Consider the following 23131-nt stretch of genomic DNA (forward strand, 5'->3'; position numbering starts at 1 on the left):
GGGCTGGCAATTCCTAACTTGCCGCTAGAGGGAGCTGCGTCGCTGCGTGGTTGCCGAGCAACTGGTGGCCCGGAAGAAGTTCTCCGCCTTCCAGAGGGGCGGTTGTTCGCTGGATGACTTCCGGCTGGGCGGGCGCTCGCTGGATGACTTCCGGCGGGGCGGGCGAAGTCGCGGCGATTCCGCTTTGGCGGCGGCAGCGGCGTAATGACCACGCTCCGGGCCTTCACCTGCGACGACCTGTTCCGCTTCAACAACATGTGAGTGAGATGCGCACTGGGCGAGCCTGGTGGCGGTTCCCCCTCCCCCGGGCCGGGGTCCGAGGAGTCAACCCCGCCCGGCCGCCACTGGTGCCTCCCGGGGGCTGCAGGGGCCGAGGCCAGGGTGGGGGCGGACGCACGGACCTTGGCCGAGGTGCTCTAACTTCATCCCGCCGCCCCGCGTCCTCCAGTGGTTGTCAGGCTGCGCTGGGTGGGCGGAGGTGGGGGGGGGCCTGTGAGCCCTTGGCCGGCGCCCGGCCCTGCTGCCTCCGGGCCTGTGACCCGTTTCCTCTTGTCCTGGACACCCCAAAAGTACTGGCCTGGAGGTCGTTGCGAGGTCAGCAGCTGATAGCTAAGTGTTTGATGTAGCCCACCTGGTGGTAGCGGGTAACTTGTAAAGGAGTGAAATGACGAGGTGATCAGGCACCCCGCAGTCGGGGTTTGGTTTTGTACCCGTTCCTGGAGCGGCGCCCCCAGTCAGGACACCTTATTTCTGCTGTGCAGAGGCCCATTTGTTGCAGTTTCTTTCAGTGCGAGTTGTCAGGATATGTGACTTGCAGGTACCATTTCCTCCTGACCAAAACATTTTTGTTAATTTGAATTTATGAGCATTTAAAGAGTTGACAATTTTACTTTGAACACCTGTGTAGACACATCAGCAGAATTCTACAGTTAACATTTTGCTATATTGGCTCCATTTGCTACATCCATGCAGTCATCTTTCCATTTATCCCACATTTATCCATCCACCCACCCAACCGCTAATCCCACATCCACGTTTGAAAGATGGACAAAATGTTGATAATGATGAAGAAGGAAGTTCGGGAGAAGGAAGGGGGAGTTAAGGTGGCCAGACGCCTTGGAGATGAGTGTGCCTGTAGGAGTGGGTCTCTGTAACTAAGTAGCCAGAGAGAAAGGGTGAAAGGAAGTCTCCATTGTTGAGGGGTTTACACTTGATCCTGTTGGAAGAACGTTCTGTTTGAAGCGGCACAACTAAGGCAATTTGTGTGGAGCTCTCAGCGCTGGCACTGTAGTACCATTTAATCCTCACAGTTCTCTGCGTAGGTAGTCTCATTACCTCCATTTTATGTATGTACAATCAGTTCAAGCGAATTGTCCCAGGTGTTAGGGCCTTGCAGTGAGAGTGAGTCAAACAAGGAATCTAATCCAAGGAGATTGGCTACAGCAGTGGTTCTTAAAGTGTGGTCCCTGACCATTGGGAACATTTTAAAAATGCAAGTTCTCGGGTGTTTGAGAACCACTGCTCTGAAGCTGGAGCCCTTTAACACAGAGCTGTGTGGAATAGGAGGTGAGTGGAGGAGGTATACCAGGCCGGTAAGCCATAGAGAAGGTCTTGGCAATGGCCCAGAGGTGACAACTCAACAAAGGCTTGGGTTTGGGTGGTTCAGGCTTGGGAGGTGACATTGTGTCTTGAAACTTCAAAAATAGCGAAGGCAAAACCTCTTGGAGAATCAGTTTTAACTGAAAATCTGGGAAGGGACAACACTGTTTTATGAGAAGATGAGTTGAGTAGAAGGGAAATAAGCATGAGATGTGCAATAAAACATTAGATTTCAAAGAATCATTCAGTCTAATATGGCCTTTCATTGTATGTCACTAGAGGAACAACGCTTCCTTCCCATTTTTTCCTGTTTCTCACTCTGATTGGGGCACTTCGGTAGAGAACTCTGAGAATCACAGGGTTAGGGTGTTGCAGCAAGAATGGAAAGCAGCAGTGGATGTAGGAACATTAGAATTAATTTAACAAATAGTTTATCCTTAGAAAGTTATCTGCATATCTACTTAAGGAACCATACTAGTGAATGAAACAGGATAAAATATTATCTTTAGGGAATTTACATTTTAGAGGGGAAAACAAAATAAGAAAATACATGCAGAACTTCAGTACAAAGGAGATATGAGAGCAGTAAAGGGAAATAGGAGGTGAGTGAGGATTCAACTTTAGGTAGCGTGGTAGGGAAGGTGTCACTGAGAAATACCTAGGGAAGAGGCGGTGAGTCATGTGGATGTTAGGGTCAGGGGAACTTCCAGGCAGAGAAACTAGTAAGTGCAGTTATCTTTCAGACAGAGAGTAGTCCAGTGTGGCTGGAGCAGAGCGAGTGGGAGTGGGAGGGGACTCGGTCACAGTCAAAGGGCTTCATCTTGGAGAAGCCATCATAGGACTTGGGATTCTCTGTCAAGTGCACTGAGATACCCAGGTGGAGAACTTAGGTAGGCAGCTGGGCATGGAAGTCTCAAGTTTAGATTTGGGCTAAAGATAGAAATTTGGGGGATCAACACTATGTAGATGGTATTGAAACCAGGAGGCTAGTGACATAAGTGCTGGAGAGAGTGTAGATAGAAAAAGGAGGCTCTGGAATGGTGCCCTAGGGCAGTGGTTGGCAAACTCATTAGTCAACAGAGCCAAATATCAACAGTACAACGATTGAAATTTCTTTTGAGAGCCAAATTTTTTAAACTTAAACTTCTTCTAACGCCACTTCTTCAAAATAGACTCTCCCAGGCTGTGGTATTTTGTGGAAGAGCCATACTCACGGGGCCAAAGAGCTGCATGTGGCTCGAGAGCCACAGTTTGCCGACCATGGCCCTAGGGCATCAAGTGTTGAGTGAAGACCTAGTGGCCCAATGCGGTGGGAGGAAAACCTGATGGTGGGATTGTAGCAGCTGAGAAAGGAGAGTACTTAAGGTGGAAGGAGTGGGGAACTATGTCAAGAGCTGCTGATGGCTAATTGTAAAGTAGGTTTGTACACTTCTTCCAGAGGGAGTGGAGAATTGCAGGAGCAGGGTCCAGGGAAGTGCCAGGTAGTGGGGTCTGCTTAACAGAACTCTAAGCATGGTTACAGGAGAACAAGTAGAGTAAGAGTTCAGTGGAGGGAACTTGAAGCTTTTTTCTTACTGTTGTCTTTCTTTGTGAAATAGGAAGCAGCTGAGATCCAGAAGGGGGGTGGCCTGTTGGAGAGTTGAGGCAAGAGGAGAGAATGTGTTTAGAGCAGGTGATTCTCCAGGTATGCAGGTGATTCTCCGGGGCCCCTCAAGATTGTTTGGGGGCTCTGCAAGGTCAGAGCTATTTTCATGATAACACTTAGATGGTTTTTTGCCTTTTGCACTCTCATTCTCTCACAAGTGCATAGTGGAGTTTCCCAGATGTGTGATCTTACAACAGCAAGTATAACAGACAGATATGAGAATCCTGTCTTCTATTGGGCCAGACATTAAAAAGATCTGTAAAACTGTTAAAACAATGCCATTCTTGTCACTACATTTTATTTTTAAATAAGTGTTTTATTTTTTTCAAATACATCACACAACTTTATGGTAGACCTGGGGAAATGCATTATTTATAATACATGGTGAAATAATTTACCTTTAGCAGTATAATTACATGTGTAAGTGTGGAGGCTCCCAAAGCATCACCATCCTAGTCCCTAGAATTTGGCTGATTGTCCTTGCCTTCACACTGCTAGTTCAGGTAACACCACAACTGAACATCACTTTCTACTCTACAGTTCTTTCTCTGTGTTAATGATATTGGCAAGTTCATACTGAAAAATACAAGAAAAATGGCTTTTACAAATGTATTGCTCTAGTAAAGTAATTTGATCATTAAGTCTATTATCAGTATAATAAATGTCTGTCTTCTAATTGGTTTTTAATGAAAAAAGTTCATTGTTATATTTCAGAGGAAGTGCTGAGCACAGTGTCAGCCCATAACAGGCAGTTGGTATTACTCTCCCTTTCCCATAAGTAGTGTTCATATTTATAACAAGGGTCTTTCTACACAGCAGCAAAACCAAAGTGGTCAGTGTTTTTATTCACCCTCCCACCAAGAGAGGGACTGATCATGCCTGAAAGACCTTTTCTACTTTTAAGCTTTGGTATTCATTTTAACTTGATTTTACTTTAAAAAAAAAATTAAATTTATTGGGGTAACATTGGTTAATAACCTTACATAACTTTCAGGTGTACAGCATTTGACACCTGTGTATTCTAGGGTGTGATCCCCATCTGAAGTTTCCTTCTGTTAACCATATGTTTGACCCCGTTACCCACTTCACCATCACTCCATCCCACTTCTCCTCTGATAACCACCATTCTGTTATCTATATCTGTGATATTCTGACTTTTATTTCATTTAGCATAATATTCTCTGGAGTTCATCTAGGTTGTCACAAATGGCAGTATTTCATTTCTTTAAGATGAATAGTATTCCATTTTACATATATACCACATCATTTTTGTCCAGTCATTCATCAGTGGATACTTAGGTTGTTTCCATGTCTTAGCTATTGTAAATAATGCTGCATTGAAAATAGGGACACATATATCTTGATGCAGAAGTATTTTTATATTTTTTGGATAAATACCCAGAAGAGTAATTGCTGGATCGTATGATAGTTCTAGTCTTAGTTTTTTGAGGACTTTTTTGTTTTTTATAGTAGCTGTACTAATTTACCTTTCCACCTACAGTATACAAGGGTTTCCTTTTCTCTATATCCTCCAACATATATTTTTTGTTTTATAATAGCCATTCTTACAGGTGTGAGGTGATATCTCATTGTGGTTTTAATTTGCATTTCCTTAATAACTAGTTATATGTCTGTCTTCCTGGGAAAAGTGTCTATTCAGGTTCTCTGCCCATTTTTATTGGATTATCTTTTTGTTGTTGAGTTTTACGAGTTCTTTTTATCTTCTCCCATTTGGTTGGTTTCTTTTGCTTTGCAGAAGTTTTTAGTTTGATGTAGTCCCATTAATTTCTTTCTGCTTTATTTCACTTGCATTTGGGATCAAATTCAGAAAAACATTTCTGAGACCAATGTCCATAAGTTTAGTGCCTATGTACTCTTCTATGTATTATTTCAGGTCTTACATTCAAATCTTAATCCATTTTGAATTTTGTGTATGATATAAGATAGTAGTTTAGCTTCTTTCATTCTTTTGCATATTGCTGTCCAGTTTTCCCAACACCATTTTTTTCCCATTGTATATTCTTGGCTCCTTTGTCAAAAATTGTGTGTGTGTGTGTGTGTGTGTGTGTGTGTGTGTGTGTGTGTACACTGAGTGGCCAGATTATTATGATCTCTGAACTCATAATAATCTGGCCACTCAGTGTATTTGTATCTCAAATGGGTACCAAAAGTATTCTAGACTTTTGCTGGAGATCAACCACCTATTTGCCCTGAGCTTTCAATTAGCCAGTGCAAAGGGGAAAACTGATCAGGTGCACGGTTTATAGTATCTTTGATACCAAATAAATGAGGTACTCAAGAGAAGTACATATGCTAAGTGTCCGGTCGTACAGTCGGGCTGATCGGGGGGTGGGGCCAGCGGCCAACCTCTCACAGCCCCTCCCCTTAGCTGGCCCCAGCCCTGATTGGCCCGCCCTACCCCAATCAGCCCGCAGACCGTCCCCCAGGCCGGCCCTGCCTCAACCTCCTGCAGTCCCTCCCCGCTGCCCGGCCCCACCCCAGATTGACCCCCCCACCCCTAATCGGACCCCCCACCCCAATTAGGGGTGGGGCTGGCCGGCCAACCTCCCATGGCTCCTCCCCCCAGCCAGCTCCACCCCCGATCGGCCCCCCCCCCACTCCATTCGGCCCTCCCCCAGCCAGCTCCCATGGCCCCTCCCCCCAGCCAGCTCCACCCCCGATCGGCCCCCCCCACTCCATTCGGCCCACTACCCACAGCCCCTCCCACGGCTGGCCCCACCCTTAATCGGACCCCCCACCCCAGTTAGGGGTGGGGCTGGCCAGGCCAACCTCCCACAGCCCCTCTCCATGGCTGGCCCAGACCTGATGGGAACCCGATTGGGGTGGGCTGGCCGGCCAACCTCCCACCGAACCCCACCTATGAACGAATTTGTGCACTGGGCCTCTAGTATGTTAATGATATGCTAAGGCTGCTCAACCGCTCGCTATGACGTGCACTGGCCACCAGGGGGCAGACGCTCTGACTGGTAGGTTAGCTTGCTGTTGGGGTCCAGCCGATTGGGACTGAGCGAGATGGGCCAGACATGCCCTGGAGCCCTCCCACAGTCCTTCCCCGGCCCCAATCGTGCACCTGTGGGTCCCTCTGCCTGGCCTGCGCCCTCTCGCAATCCGGGACCCCTTGGGAGATGTCTGAGAGCCAGTTTCGGCCCGATGGCAGAACGACTGGTTGCTATGATGTGCACTGACCACCGGGGGCAGACACTCTGCAGGAGCTGCCCCCTGGTGGTCATTGCACTCCCACAGGGGGAGCACTGCTCACCAGGGGTCCTCAAACTTTTTAAACGGGGCCAGTTCACTGTCCCTCAGACTGTTGGAGGGCCGGACTATAGTTTTAAAAAAAAACTATGAACAAATTCCTATGCGCACTGCGGGCCGGGACGAGTCGGCTGCTAAGCAGGACAGGCAGCGGCACCCAGCGGGCCGGATAAATGTCCTCGGTGGGCCTCATGTGGCCCGCGGGCCGTAGTTTGAGGACCCCTGGCTCAGCCAGAAAGCCGGGCACCCGGCTTGCGAGCACAGCGGCGGTAGTGGGAGTCTCTTCCACCTCCACAGCAGTCGGACATCCCCCACAGGCTCCCGGACTACAAGAGGGCGCAGGCTGGGCTGAGGGACCCCCCTTCCTGAGTGCACGAATTTCATGTCTGGGTCTATTTCTGGGCTCTCAGTTCTGTTCCATTGGTCTATGTATCTGTGTTTCTGCCCATACCATACTATTTTGATACTGTAGTTTTATAGTATTGTTTGAAGTTAGGGAGTGTGATACTTCCAGCTTTATTAATTTGTCACAGGATTACTTTGGCTATTTGGGGTCTTTTGTGGTTACATACAAATTTTTTAAAAAGTTTATTCATGCGAAATGGGTGAAGGGGGTTAAAAGGTACAAAACTTTCAGTTATAAAATAAATCATGGGTATATAATGGATAGTATGGTGAGTATAACTAATAATACTGTATTGCATACTTAAAAATTGCTAAGTGAGTAGATCTTAAAGGTTCTTATTACCACAGTAACATTTTTGCAACTATCATTTTGCAATATGGCCATTAGGTAATTTAAACCATCCTCCTGAGCCCTAAAGTTGGTCTTAAAGTGGATTTTGCATGTTTTGATTTCCTTGTGCATATTATTTTTAATGGGCTTATTTAAACTGGTTTTGTAAACACTGCTTACTACTGTCATTTTTCATTTCTTTCAGTAACTTGGATCCACTTACAGAAACTGTATCCTTTTTTTAAAAAAAGTTAAATGAAGGCTTACTAAAAGGAAAATAGAGAAACAAAGGGAAAAAATAGACCAGTACTGAAAAACTTTAAAGCCTTCAGATCAGGAAACATCATAAGCAACATTGAAAGCAATTTAAATAAACTGGGAAGATCTGTCTTAAACCTGCCTAACAAGCTGCTAATATAGTGACCTCAAATCTATAACAATACAGCTACCCTGCCCAGCTTCCCCTCGGTAGTATGGGTGTACACAACAGAAAGTAGCGAGTTCAGCAAGATGGGTTATTTTTGTGTGTTGTGAATGAAGTCTGGAAATGACGAGCAGTTGGGGCAGGTGGTGGTTTCATGTAGTCACCAGTGACCAGGTTCTGCAGTTGAACCACTCTGTCATTCCCAGGGTGGCCTTGGCCTTCCTATCCCATGGCTGCCAAAGCAAACAACATCACATCCATGTTCCTGGCAGGAGGATCAACAGAAGGGAAGGTAAAAATACCGTTCACTGTATTTTGTTGATCAGTACCTGCCTCACTTATGTAGCTGTAAGAGTCCCAGAATGTGCCTACTTTAAATTGGGGCTTATTACTAAAGTGAAGAGAGGATTTGGGGTAACAATGAGCAGTATCATGTTCCCCAATACAAAAATGGGCAAAGATGTGTGAAGATAGGGTACTCTGGATTATGTCACACTAACAGACAATCCCCACATCCTGAGAGGCTTAAAACACAAAGTTGGATTTCTGAGTTATCCATGTCCATTGCAGGGTAGGAAAGGGGATAATATTAACTGATCATTTAATAAAAGAGGCCATATAAGAGGCTAGTGAACATATTAGGAGTTCAGTCTTGCCAGTCAGAAGACATGCAAATTACAACCAAAATGTGATGTTTTACTTAATCAAAATATCTAGAATTAAAAAGAAAAGATAAAACTCAGTGCTGATGAGGGCGAGGTTACAGGAACATTCTCTTAAATTGCTAGTGATGGCATAAACTGCAATCATTTTTTGGAAGTCACTTGGGCAATGTAATTTTTTAAAATTTTTATTTTATTGATTTCAGAGAGGAAGGGAGAGATAGAAACATCAATGATGAGAGAGAATTGCCTCCTGCATGCCCCACACTGGGGATTGAGCCCTCAATCCTGGCATGTGCCCTTGACTGGAATCAAACCCGGGACCCTTCAGTCCACAGGCTGACGCTCTATCCACTGAGCCAAACCGGCTAGGGCCGTGGTCGGCAAACTGCGGCTCGCGAGCCACATGCAGCTCTTTGGCCCCTTGAGTGTGGCTCTTCCACAAAATACCACGGCCTGGGCGAGTCTATTTTGAAGAAGTGGCGTTAGAAGAAGTTTAAAAAATTTGGCTCTCAAAAGAAATTTCAATCGTTGTACTGTTGATATTTGGCTCTGTTGACTAATGAGTTTGCCGACCACTGGGCTAGGGTGGCAATGTAATTCTTAGTAATTCCAATTCCTAGAAGCAGAAAATAATAAGCCATAGAGGCAATTATGTCAGTGCATGACAAACTTAAGGTGCAAGAGCCAAGTTTGCACACTGCCTGTTTTTATAAATAGTTTGACTGGGACACAGATATACTGAGTAATTTTCTATTATCTATGGTCTTTGTCCATGGCCTTCACAGTTTGAGTAGTTGCAACAGAGACCATATGGACCACACAGCCTAGAATATTTACTATCTGGCCCTTTACAGAAAATGTTTGTTAACCCCTTAGTTAATGTCATTACAAAAATATTTATTGCTGTTATTAAAAATTGGGGATAACATGCATTCACAGCAGTAAGGAAATGACTAAATTTATCTCTATTCATAAAGGATTTTAAAAAGTTTGAGAAAGTGGAAACAACCCAGACATCCACTGTCAAGAGATAGTATATTTAAATTGTCTTTTCACACAGTGAAATACTATACAGCAGTAAAAACTAATGGTAGGTAGTTTTATTATTTTTAGTTTTAATGGGCTATGTATCAAAAACACAGTTGAGTGAGAAAAGCAAAAAAAAAAAAAAAAAAAAAAAAACTCCGAAGTTTTCATTTATATTTTAAAAATTATGACCTATTAAAGACCTTTCCATGTTTAAAAAAAGTAAAAGGATTTTGAATGACACAAATTTTCACCACAAAGTAGGAGAAAGTATTAGGATGCATATCAACTTACATGGTTTGCTTCCAGTTACCTGTAAAGTTTACAGTAAAAGTCTCATAATCCAGGTGAAGCCATATTTTAAAGTAACCTACCAGGCTCCTAGTGATTGATGAGTGGGCACATTGGAGGAGAGACAGTTATGGTTGTGTTTTAAGGCTGTATGGTAGGAAGACTGGCTGGCCTGTCATTTTAGGGGTTAAGTTTGAAGAGTATTGAAAGTAAAGCTTGTCCTTCAAAGGAGAGTTTGAAGAATTTACTAAACAGGTTTTCCAGGAACTTTAAAAAATATATATATGATTGATGATGTCCCTTCATAGAATTGCATCAGCAAGCTGACATTAAGGAGAAATATAGGAATGAGCACATATTAGTACGGAGAACAGGATTGAAGAGTTAAGTAATGAGCATTCACTCTTAAGTCATCTTTTATTTCCATAACTAGAAATGGAGAATTTAAGTCAGTGGAAGGGAAAACTGGGTAATTGCTAAGTTGCCTCTGGAAGTACTTAGTTTTTGTTTTGTTTTCCAAGATAAGAAAGTTTATTATATAGAGAAAAATTTCTCATCCAAAAATATAGAAATCTGTACACCTCTGCCATAGTTCATACACATGAACTGTACAAATTGACACCAGTTCATAATTTACCAAATAAAAAACTAGAAAGTACTTCGTTTTAAAGTTATTTTCACAGTCTCAGAGCTGAAGCTAAAGTAGTCAATTTTCCAGTGCAATTATGGAAAAATAAACATACTGAGCATCTATGTATGAAGCGCCAGGGATAGAGTAAACATTACTCATAGTTTAAGGGAAGACAGATTTTAAACAAATAAGAATATCTGGTGAGGATAAGTGCTATGCAGAGATTTAGATACAATGAGTCCTGGTTCAGTTTTCTGTTGGATGGTGCGGTCTCCATTCACATTTGAGGTGGTATGTTCAGGTACATTGTTAAAAAATTAGTGCTAACCTAAATATTTCCTGTAATGATATGATAAGTATATTGTTACTTTATCCCCAGCTCTCTCTCTCTCTCTCTCTATATATATATATATATATAGAGAGAGAGAGAGAGAGAGAGAGAGAGAGAGAGAGAGCGCGCTGGGGATAAAGTAACAATATACTTATTAAGGGGAACTTTCTTTATCCCTTTTATGAAGAACTTGTTACTGCCCATGGCTCTTCACACTCCTTAACAAGACTCTAGTATGGGATTCCTTTTTATTTACAGTATCTTGCCCATTGGCCAGAGTATTTCATTGTTGCAGAGGCACCTGGTGGAGAGTTAATGGGCTATAGTAAGTATAATACCACCAGTACTATTTTGGATAGGGAGTTAAGATTTTAATATGGGTTTAAACTGGTTTAGAATGATAAAGAATTGAAAGTATAATCACGATGTCTATAATTTATTTTCTTTTAACCATTAGAAACTCAGTGATCCCTTCTATGTTAGGCATTATGCTAGGTCCAGCTGATATAGCAGGGAACCAACCAAATACGGTCTCAGTCTTCTTGGATCTTTCAAACTATATAAAGTTTCTACATAGTTTATTTGGCACATAGTACAAGGATTGTAGCATCTTCATTGAGTAGCATTATTAACAAAAACTTAGCTATGGATTGTCTCAGTTATGTATACATATACCCACACATATACCTATGTGAAATGTAGGTATTTTTAAAAATACATATTCTGGTTCTGTGTTCAAAATCAGTTATGTTTTTAGTGTATCATTTCTTTAAAAAAAACTTTCTAATTCCGATTCTACAACTAGATTTAGCATGACATTTACAAGTGAAATTCAGATAAAAGCACTATTAACCATTAGGTAGATGACTTTAAGATTTAAAAATTAAAAGTTTGTCATTAGTGTCCTTTATAATAAAAATGTACCAAACAGTAATTCTATATGTGTAAACCCCTGTGTTTATTAATGAATGCAATCTTTTGTTGGCAGTTATGGGTAAAGCAGAAGGCTCAGTTGCTAGGGAAGAATGGCATGGGCATGTCACAGCTCTGTCTGTTGCCCCAGAATTTCGACGCCTTGGTTTGGCTGCTAAACTTATGGAATTATTAGAGGAAATTTCAGAAAGGTGAGATCTTACTTTTCTGATATTAATTTATGAACCCTGATCATTTAATTTTTCTCTATGTGAACATTTATAAGGCTTTTTTCCTTCAGGCTGAGTAAATACAATGCATTACAACTTACAGAAGTTTCATTTTTAGCCTCCAGTAGTCCTTACAACAATTGTGCAACATATTCAGAATGGTATTATTGTCCCTAATTTGCCACTGAGGAAAAATAAAGCAAAATAAGTGACTTGCCACAGGCTTATAAACTGGGTAATTGGTGGAATCAAATACTAGCCCTCCAAGTTTTTTTTTTACTGCTCTTGCCACTGTGGGAGATATTCCCATATTCTTTGTTAACATTGCCCTTGGCATCTTAATAATTTTTTCACAGTGCCCCTTGGCCAAAAGGAAAACAGTTGAGTCTTAAGCAGTTATGCCCTGATTAATACATATTTATGGCCTAACAAACTAGTAGCTATTTAGAAAAAAAAAATAAATTCAAAGAAAAAATTTTATTTCATTGTTAAATAATTGTGGTTATCGACTAATTAGATGTGTGCTCTTGTTGGGTATTGTATTCCTTTTCAAACCCTGGAAATGGATTGATACAACCACCTGCATTCCTATTTCACATTGGTTTTCATGTGGTACTTTATTTTTTTAATCATAGAAACTGCCCCAAAATCTGGCTTCATAAAGGTAGTCATCAAAAGGAATATAACATGATATAATGGTGTATTCTTGAATTACATCAAAATAGTAGTTTGTTAGTGTCTGATATGTAAGGTTTGTTTGTGTTTTCTCCGAACATTTGAAATATCCTACAGCACCCGAGTTTTAGGCACCTTGGGGTGCCCTGGAGCAGTTTGGGAAACTCCCAACATTATGGCTTTTTTTATTAATTGATGTTTTACAGAGAGGAGGGGAGAGGGATAGAGAGTTAGAAACATCAATGAGAGAGAAACATCGACCAGCTGCCTCCTGCACACCTCCCACTGGGGATGTGCTTGCAACCGAGGTACATGCCCTTGACCGGAATCGAACGTGGGACCTTCCAGTCCGCAGGCCGACGGTCTGGCCACTTATGGCTTTTTAAAAAAAGACCTATTGAATATATTAAACATCCTTATTAAGTGAGATTAAAGAGAGAACCCCTCCTGCCAAGCCATTCTAGAAGAGATAGATGTGTGTATAAGTTAAACCAGTTGTCAAGCTGCCATTTTTCCCTTTACTCTAAATGCTTAAAAGTATAAAGGGAATAGCTGCTGAGAAGCACTCGGCTTTACACTTAATTAATGAGATAAGTTTTAAAATAACCCTGGCTTGAAAATGCTCCTAGCTAAGTTGGTGGCAAGAGGAACTCAAGCTCATTCAGAGAAGAGAGGAAATAGTGTTAGCCAAAAAGGAAATCAACTCTAGTCCTTAAGAATACCTAAGATTTAAGTGATCTTTATTTGTATGGATGTGTGTGTATATACCAATATCCATCCATACATCTATACATGTATATACATGTATACATTAAAAATAGAAACAGTATGTAACTTCAAACAAGTAGGGAAAAAATAGAATGACACATCTCTTCAAAAGAAGAAAGGCAATTAAAATGACAGAAAACATGAATTAAGATGGTAGCTGTTAATCAAATATTTTCACTAATTACAACAGTAAATGTTAATAGACTAATGAGTCCAATTAGTCCAATAATTGAGGACATTATGCTACGTGAAATAAGCTAGTTACAGAAAGACAAATACTGCATGATCCCACTTACATGAGTTATCTAAGAGTGGAATGGTGGTGGCCAAGGGCTGGGCATATGGGGAAGTAGAGAGTTACTAATCAGCATAAAGTTTCAGTTAACAAGATGAAAAAGCTCGAGTCTGCTATACAGCATTGTACTTGTAGTCAGCAATAATGTATTGCACATTTACAATTTATTAAGATCTCATGTTGTGTTATAAGATTGAAAAGTAAAATAAAATTGGAAAAAAAGGAGACTTAGGACTCTACAGGAAATATGTGTAAAGATTAGATATAGAAATATTGAAAGTAAAGACATTTTTAAAATTATACAAATTCTAATCAAAAGACAGCTGGTATACTTAACAATTGTCACAGTATAGTTCAATAATTACCAGCTTAAAAAGAGTCACTGCATATTGATAAAAGATTTAATCCATCAGGAAGGTGTAATAATAAAATTATTTACATACTCAGTGACATATATTCTAAGTAAAAATGCAACACTTGGCAAAACTACATTGAGAAATAGACAAATCATCACCATAATGGGAGATCTGAACATGTGTCTTTCTAATTAATAGGACAATAAGACAAACTGATTAAGGATATAGAACGGGTGTCTACAATTTTTTTCTGGGCCAAATAGTAAATATTTAGGCTTTGTGGGCTACCTAAGATCTACTGTGTGTGTGTGTGTATAACAATCCTCTAAAATTATAAAAAATTCTTAGTTTGAGAGCAACAAAAAAATAAGTGAGCTAACCTCTGACTTCAAAGATTTCAATCAGTAGCCAAAAATCTTTCCACATAGAAAACTATGGCTTTCCTGGCAAAAATTTTTACCATTCTAATTAAGAAATAATGACTATAAGTTCAATTTTACACAAAGAGGGAACATTCTTAAACTTTTTTTTAAGGCTAGGATAACTTTGATAATAAAATCTGACAAGAATTAGAAAGGAAAATTTGAGGGAAATCTCATTATACATGCAGAAAACCCAGTAAAATCTTAGTAAAATGGATTCAGCAATTCATAAAGAGGATGCTATATCAAGGGAAGGTTATCTTAACATTAGAAAATCTGTAAGTATATTCCACCACTGTAATACATTGAAGGAGAACTATTATTTAAGTAAATGCAAGAAATGCTTTGATAAAATTCAATATTCATTCATGATTAAAAACTTGATCAAACTAGGAAATAGAAGGGGAGAACTTCCTTAAACTGAAAAGAGTATCTGAAAAAAAACTGTAGTAAATATTGGTGGTGATGCATTGCAAGCTTTCCTTTTAAAATCTGGGACAAGACACCTATAGTCAGCCCCTCTTTAGTAATATACTGGAAATACTAGACAGTGCCAGTAAACCAAGACAAATAAGAGGATTGGAAAAAACAAATTTACTTTGCAAAGATAAGATTGTGCAGATAGGAAACTCATTAAGAAGCTACAAGTAAATGTTTAGACCAGTGATTTTCAACCTTTTTCATTTCATGGCACACATTAAACTAACTACTAAAATTCTGCGGCACACAAAAAAATATAATTTTGCCAATCTGACAAAAAAAGTGTAATTTTGATTCATTCATATCAGATGGCTATTGTTGTGTTGGCTGTTGCTGTTGTTTTTTTGACAATCTAAGGGAAAAGATGTCAGTGTCCCTGACTAAAAGTCAGGTATTGCATGTTTTAAAAATTCGAGTACACCATTTTTAACATCAGTATAAAATTCAATTCATTTCTATACAAATGATAAGATTTCGAAAAAGATGCCATTTGCAGTGGCATCAAAATGCATTAAATCTTTAGGAAAAAAATCTAATAAAAGCTGCAAGATCTCTGAAGTTGATACAACTTTTGAGACGCATTAAAGATGATCCATCTAAGTGGTTCCCAATGTGGAGCAATTTGATTTTTAAGGAAGGCAATTTAAGAATGAGTTATTAACACTGAATTTTTTGCATTTTTTATGGTTCTGGGGGCCTCATATACAGTGTATAAATATAGTGACATTTATGCATTTCAGTTGTTATATGTTTTGAAATTTTGCTATTTTTTCATATCACTTCATATTTTTTTGAACAATTTCTTAGTGATTTCTTCCTCAGTACTTCAACTGTCCTTTTGTTTTATTTTTCTCTTTCATGGATGCAAGTTAATGGCCTTTTAGGCTTCCTCCACATGAATAAGAGTTCACTTTTTGAATAATAAGAATTATATGTCACAGGAGGGGCATCAGGATTTTAGAGTTGCTTAGGTGGGGCATGCCAAAAAAAGGTTGGAAACCACTGATCTAAATGCAGAGATAAACCACAGTGCATAAAGGAATTAATATAGTAAACCGGTAATTGGTTTAAGAAGCCCATGTAATTGCAATAAAAAAATCTCAGGTATTCTTTGTGGGACTTACATTGATTGAGACGTACAGAGGAATGGTTAAGAGCCTAAAAGAGGCAATATATTCCTGAACAACAAAATAGGCGGATTTGTCCCTTTAAATAACGTAGATATCAACCTGTAATGAGTAAGACTGACTGTGTGTTCGGACTGGAGTAGTTGTCCAGAGCAGTGGAATACAATTTGAGAAACAGATCCAGGAATACATGAATTTTTACATATCTCAGAGGAGGCCATTGTCTTGCTTGAGTGATGAAAGAATACACTTTTCAGTAAAAGTGGTGGCACAATAGGATATCCATATGGGGAAAAAATTTTTCCCAGATTGCCATCTTACTATGTACAAATCAGTTCCACATTTATTAAAAACCTAGAAGTGAAAAGCAAAATTAACAAGCCCTTTGGAGTTAATATAGAGAGCATCTCCCTAAGCTCAAGGTAGAAAAGAACTTCTGAAACAAGCCATAAAAAATGCTGTGAAGGAAAAGTTCATATATTCAAGTTCATTGAAGTGAAAGTTCATATATTCAAGTTCATTGAAGTGATTTTGTTCATCAAAGGACACATAAGGATGACAAGACTAGCCACAAACTGGAAAAAGATACGCAAATTGGAAAAAAGATTTGTTACATCCTTTACACAATGTTGAATATCCAGAATACATAGCAAACTATAGCATAGGGGAGGAAAAAGAAAAATGTGTCAGAGACCAATAGAGACTTCAGAACAAGAAATCTAAATGCTTAGCAAAAATATATTCAGCCTTGTTAGTAATCCAAAATGCCAATTAATATCCCTGAGATACTATTATACTGTAAGATTTTCAAACATAAAGTCTGATGCAAAAAGCCTTGGTAATATGGTACTGGAGTCTTACCCATTTCTGTAGGAGTTTAAGGGGAACAGCAAGTTGAGAAACAGACATTATCTAACAAGTTGAAGTGTGCACCCCAACAAGCCATCAATGACACTCCTAGCTGTAGACTTGAATATTGTATGACTGGTAAAATGAGCATAAGCATGTCAATTACTATGACATAAAACACACAGTAATTTTGAAATATTAATATGCAGACAAAATCATCTTTTTATACAGTGAAATAGTAAATAAATCCTCAGCAACATTTTTTTTAAAATTGATTTATGATGGAATCATCTGCAAGGTCCTATTACTGCCATTCTAAGGGAAGTAGTCAAAGTAAAAGCAAGTATTATTTTTAAAAATACATGTATCTATTTTTTTCTATGGTTTCTCACACTGTAACATTTTCCTTTCTTTTTTTTAAAAAAAAGGAAAGGTGGATTTTTTGTTGATCTCTTTGTAAGAGTATCTAACCAAGTTGCAGTCAACATGTACAAGCAGTTGGGCTACAGTGTGTACAGGACGGTCATAGAGTACTATTCAGCCAGCAACGGGGAGCCCGACGAGGATGCTTATGGTAAGCTGTCTTCTCTGGCAAAATCCCAAAGAGAAAGCCGAACATTTACATTCATTCTACAGACTGAATATCTATTTTAATAAACTTAAAAGAATCATATTTGTTGGACTTAATACTTTAAATTCAATCTATAATATTTAAATTTCCTTTAACCTGCCTTTAGGAACCTACCACTAATTAGCTTATATTAACTAACCAATGGCTAGTCACTATGTTATTGTCTTACTACGTTAACTTCAAGATTTTATTATGTTATTTTACTAAGATTCTGTCAAAAGAACATTTGTATGAAGAGCTGAATCCCAGTTGGGCTTTGGTTAGCCTCTGGTTACTGGTGATTGAGTCTCACTTGTATAAAGACATTTCCTTTAGATTCTGGTGCATGTGGGGATAAGGGGCAAAACCTCTTATGGGAACTTTTCCTGTACACTTTAAATTTGATATGTTTTGAAATTTGGGTACTTACTTAAATTTTGCTTTCTAACAGATATGAGGAAAGCACTTTCCAGGGACACTGAGAAGAAATCCATCATACCATTACCTCATCCTGTGAGACCTGAAGACATTGAATAACCATGGGCAGTGGTTCTTAGGTTGATGCTCCAGGTATTTTATGGACAATATTATTTTCATTGGATGATATTAGAGTTCTGTTAGAGAAAAAGACCTTAAAGACTTCTTCAAGAAAATATTTTAAATTTCATTGTTTCCAGGTAGCACCTTCATACCTATTAAAGCTGTCCACTGTAATAAAATTCAATCAGAAAGGCAGCTAAGTCAGATGGAAACTATCATAGTTCATAATATTCACTATATGCTAGGAGGAAAAAAGCCCCAATCTCCTCCTAAATTCTATGCCTGAGAACCACTGCTAAATATATATAATTTTTTTTATTTTGTATTGAACTATTGAAGCTTTAAAACCATATATGAAATATTAAATCTAAGATGTATAATAAAGTACACTGTTGACTCTATAAATGTTTTTTGGAAGTTGATAAAAGATTGAGAAAGCGGGGAAACCAAGATGGCGGCATAGGTAAACACCTAAACTGCTGCCTCGCACAACAATTTCAAAACTACAACTAAAAGACAGAACGGACACCATCCAGAACCACAGGAAAGCTGGCTGAGTGACAATTCTACAACTAGAAGGAAAGAGAAAAGCTCACAGAGAATTGGAGGTACGGCAAAGGGTCTTTGTACGCGCAGAGAGGAAGGGTGGCTGAGAGCCTGGCTGACTTTCTCTGGCGGAAGGGGGAAGGAAGCCCCCGACCGCACTGAACCCCAGTTCCGGGCGAGCCCCTGGGGACCCACACTCTTATGGGGGGAGTCTGGACTCTCGGGCGGAGACTCGAGCTGGGAAAGGCAGAAAGAAGTCTGAAGGCGCGCGCGGGCCAGTGCGCACAAAGGCTGCGGAGGTTGCCACAGGCTTTCCCTAGTGAAAGGGAGTCAGAGGCTCCTGATTGCACTGAGCCCCAGTTCTGACTGCAGTGAGCCCCTGGGGACCCACGCTCTTGTGGGGGGAGTCTGGACTCTCAGGCGGAGACTCAAGCTGGGAAAGGCAGAGGTCTGAAGGCGCGCACATGCGCGCAAGGGCAAGGCTGACGGGAAGCCAAGACTGAGACTCCACCCCATCCAAGCTGAGCACAGAGGCTATTGCAATTTGGCAAGTCTAATCCTATAAGGCTGTCTCCAGCACCGAACTTCTCCCAGCATAGACACAGCTGATCCTTACAGCCAACTGGCCTGGAGGTCAATTCCTCCCAGTGATACCAACAACAATAAAGACTTAATTACAACAAGGCTGTACACACAGTCCACAAAGGGGTGCACCAAGAGTGTCCACCTCAGGTTAACTGGGGAGGCAGACCCACTGGGCCAGATTGGAAACCTAGCACACAAATCTACCTTACCAACTCAGGGAAGCAGTGAAAATGTGGCGTCAAAGAAACAGATCACAAACGAAAGAAATGGAGGAAAACAAACGACTGGATATAGAATTCAAAACCATGGTTATAAGGCTTTTTAAGAATATCCTAGAAAAGGCCGATAAATATAATGAGACCTTCGAAGATATGAAAAAGGACCAACTAGAAATTAAACATACACTGACTGAAATAAAAAATATTATACAGAGACCCAAAAACATACAAGAGGAACACAAAAATCAAGTCAAAGAATTGAAATACAAAGAAGCAAAAAACACTCAACCGAAAAAGCAAAAAAAAAAAAAATCCAAAAAGTTGAAGATAATGTAAGAAGACTCTGGGACAACTTCAAGTGTACCAACATCAGAATTATGGGGGTGCCAGAAGAAGAGAGAGAGCAAGATACTGAAAACCTATTTGAAGAAATAATGACTGAAAACTTCCCCCACCTGGTGAAAGAAATAGACTTACAAGCCCAGGAAGCACACAGAACCCCAAACAAAAGGAATCCAAAGAGGACCACACCAAGACACATCATAATTAAAATGCCAAGAGCAAAAGACAAAGAGAGAATATTAAAAGCAGCAAGAGAAAAACAGTTAGTTACCTACAAGGGAGCACCCATACGATTGTCAGCTGACTTCTCAACAGAAACTATGCAGGCCAGACGGGAGTGGCAAAAAATTTTCAATGTGATGAATAGCAAGAACCTACAACCAAGATTACTCTACCCAGCAAAGCTATCATTCAGAATTGAAGGGCAGATAAAGAGCTTCACAGATAAGAAAAAGCTGAAGGAGTTCATCACCACCAAACCAGTATTATATGAAATGCTGAAAGGTATTCTTAAAGAAGAGGAAGAAGAAAAAAGTAAAGTAAAGAGAAAAATTATGAACAACAAATACATATCTATCAACAAGTGAACCTAAAAATCAAGTGAATTAAAAACCTGAGGAACAGAATAATCTGGTGAATATAATAGAATCAGGGGCATAGAAAGGGAGTGGACTGATAATTCTCAGGGGGAAAGGGGTATGGGGGGTTCATGAAGAGACTGGACAAAAATCATACACCTATGGATGAGGACAGTGGTGGGGAGGTAAGGGCAGAAGGTGGGGTGGGAAATGGGTGGAGGGGAGCTATGGGGGGAAAAAGGAGAAATAATTGTAATAATCTGAATAAAGATTTATTTAAAAATAAATAAAGATTGAGAAAGCATCATTTAGGATATGATGCTTCTCTTATTTATATATAAAACATTTTAAAAATGCATACCTGAAACAGTCCCTGACCAGCACACTTAAGCTTCCTTATTTCAAAATAAATTCTTCCCAGTTACTTGTTTTAATCTGTTAGTTCTAGATCCTTTTCATATCTCATACATATTTTGCTTAAATCATGCCTTTCAAATTATAAAAAGATGTTGAGGTTTATTTAAAGGGGAAAAAGAACCTAATTCCTAAAGGCCATGGATCTTAGGCCAACAACGTACTTTCATGTGTAGTTTTCATCACCTGTAATATCTGAAAACATGGAGCAAGAGAAGTAGCTAAAACAAACCCCACAGGAATGATTATTAAAAAGCTGTTACTTTTGAAAGGACTTATTTTGAGTTGAAAGAGTGAACAAGAAATGAATCCTTTACGTTCTACTGTTAGAGAATAATAGTTCTTCCTTCATGCATTACACTCTGGTACTTCCCAGTAAGTGTTGACTTTGCATTGATCAGTTTTTTTCTTTTTTCTTATGCATACATGCAACATAAACATAATTTTACCTAAGACTCTACGATCACTCACTTTTATTAGCATTTTGGCCTATTTTCATCTCACCCTTTGACAACTGCGCACTTTGCGAAAGGATATTAAAATCACAAATACTCCTCCTCATTGACTAGGCAGACCTCACTACTCAACAGTCAGAACCTGACCCCCAATAGCTGATACTGGTCCAATGATTGAACCAGTGAGGCTGAAAATGGTTCCCTTTTATCCTAACAGTCCTGTTTTATTCTACCCTTAAAAAATCACAAACTACCTTATTTTCAGGATACAATTTAGTAATGTTAACTAGCTTTTATTCCTGTGGGTAACATATTTGCAAACAAATTTGCAGATAATAAATTTGCTAATTCTCCTTATAGGTGAAAAACAGTCTTAAAGATACATAGTTCTAGTTCAATAACCTGGGCAGTCAATGGAGCAAGAAAAGATAAGGCTTAAGAAATACAGGCCAAATTAAAGGAAACAATTTCAGATCAGTTAATTAAGGCAATTGTTTTTTGCTTGAGAATGTGAGCAATGTATCATACAATTGCTATTATCCTTCTTGTGCTATTAAGTTTCATTTAGCTTAGTAGGACACTGATAGATACTTACTGGTACTCTAGGTAGAAATGACTCCCTTGTCCAGCGAGTTTGGGGAACATGCCAGCATTGTTACTGTTAATTCATACATATGGTAGCATATCAAAGGCTCTGAGAAGCCTATAAAGAGACTTGGTTAACAAGACTTAACCCTTAATTTAGGGTTTCCCAAACTTGAATAAGCGATATTACTTTTCATGGCACACCTATTACTATTTTTTAAACAAGCCATTACAGAGTTCAACCAGTCTGGGAAATTGATTAGGGCATCACTGAAATTTGACTAATATGTCCTTGGTAAAAAAAGATCTTGTTTAGAAATATAGTCACTGTAAATTATTTTCCAGTTAATGTTTTGAAAAGTACTTAGTATAAATGGCCATGACAGTAAGGATTTTAGAAGTTAAATTAATCCAAGCACATTCAATTCTATAAGGAATGAACATATTTAAGCAAGTGACCAGGCATGAACATTTTGAGCACTTACTATGCATTAGGTATAGTCCGTATTTAATCTTCAAAATGAGTTGGCAAGTATTAGCCCATTTTATGAGGGAAGAAATGAAAATAAAAGTTGAGTTAATATCACTAAGTGGCACAGCTGGCAATAGAATTAAGTTAGTGTGACAGAAGACATGAAAAAGTTAAAGATTTCAGATAAATGCATAAATTATCTTTATGAAAAAGACAAGCATAAGAAAAGTTAGAATGTAACTTGGAAACTTCTAGAAAAAGATTCTTTCAAAAGCCTGCATTTCCATCTAAAATCGATGCTAAATGTTACCTCAATTAGATTTCCTAATGCATTATGTGGATAAAAAACGTTCGGATTCCATCAAAGAAATCCAGCAGTTAAAAAAATTCCTTTACTCACAACCCCCACCCACCTAACTAGCCCAAGAGCATTTTTAAAAGAATTAAAAAAAAATAGCTGCCAAAGATTTCAATCAGTTCATTACTGGTGAAATATATAAAAACTTACAGGAGTCACAGAGTTCCAAACTATTAATTTATAAAAATAATAAAACATCAGTATGAACAAGATCAGGATTCACTCTCATCAATGTCCTTATCTGGGTCTTGCTCGGCAGCCTCCTTTTCCTGTTGCTGTTTCTTCCAAAGTTTGGCCATGGCCAGGAGCTTGAGATTCGGTTGATTGGCAGCATCTTCCGGAAAGATGTAATCATAGTATTCTTCCCAGCCTGCATCAGACTGCAGGAAAGAAGTAAACAAAGGATAAGCAAACATGGTTGAAATACATTTCAGTTACTTAAAGTGGAAAATATTAACTGGGAAAACCATAATTCAAAATCAACTTATCTTCATTTTACACAACAACATCAAAGTCTGCTACAGAAAGAACAAGGGCAAGGCCTTGAAGACTGGGAGTGACGGAGTAGCTGTTGGATCGGTGGTGTTGCAAGTGTAACTCAGAGCTAAAAACCTGGTGGGAAAATATTCTAAAAATCTAAGCACAGCTCCTCTATAATCAACCAAGGAGATAGTATCTCTAACTCCATCT

At 39.4% G+C, this 23131-nt stretch overlaps 2 protein-coding genes across 5 annotated transcripts in view; one reads left to right on the plus strand and one right to left on the minus strand.

Annotated features, from left to right (window-relative positions):
• On the plus strand, nucleotides 1–22514 carry NAA20 (N-alpha-acetyltransferase 20, NatB catalytic subunit). 4 transcript variants are annotated; one of them, XM_080683047.1, is made up of 7 exons: nucleotides 131–257; nucleotides 7462–7486; nucleotides 7923–7972; nucleotides 10883–10949; nucleotides 11613–11748; nucleotides 17167–17312; nucleotides 17800–22514. In XM_080683047.1, the coding sequence occupies exons 3-7, from the start codon at nucleotides 7940–7942 to the stop codon at nucleotides 17883–17885; spliced, it is 468 nt and encodes a 155-aa protein (XP_080539173.1). In that variant the 5' UTR covers nucleotides 131–257; nucleotides 7462–7486; nucleotides 7923–7939; the 3' UTR covers nucleotides 17886–22514. The 4 variants fall into 4 exon arrangements, with proteins under 4 accessions (XP_080539170.1, XP_080539173.1, XP_080539172.1 ...); XM_080683046.1 differs by having other exon boundaries at nucleotides 146–257; nucleotides 7887–7972; XM_080683044.1 differs by lacking the exon at nucleotides 7923–7972 and having other exon boundaries at nucleotides 1–257; nucleotides 10859–10949.
• CRNKL1 (crooked neck pre-mRNA splicing factor 1) overlaps nucleotides 22106–23131 on the minus strand; it is a 23155-nt gene continuing 22129 nt past the window's right edge. Inside the window, exon 14 of the mRNA XM_080683043.1 lies at nucleotides 22106–22821. Coding sequence (XP_080539169.1) covers nucleotides 22654–22821 — 168 coding nt within the window. The 3' untranslated portion in view covers nucleotides 22106–22653. The remainder of the gene's footprint in view (nucleotides 22822–23131) is intronic.

Source organism: Plecotus auritus, assembly GCF_963455305.1.
Source record: "Plecotus auritus genome assembly, chromosome: 8".
Taxonomy (NCBI): domain Eukaryota; kingdom Metazoa; phylum Chordata; class Mammalia; order Chiroptera; family Vespertilionidae; genus Plecotus; species Plecotus auritus.

Bases quoted from the DNA above. Each gene is read 5' to 3' on its own strand.
- NAA20 (XM_080683044.1), top strand. From the start codon at position 205: ATGACCACGCTCCGGGCCTTCACCTGCGACGACCTGTTCCGCTTCAAC. The intron at 258-7,461 runs GTGAGTGAGATG...CATTTCTTTCAG, and splicing joins CTGTTCCGCTTCAACAACAT to TAACTTGGATCCACTTACAG. The intron at 7,487-10,858 runs GTATCCTTTTTT...ACAAGACTCTAG, and splicing joins TGGATCCACTTACAGAAACT to TATGGGATTCCTTTTTATTT.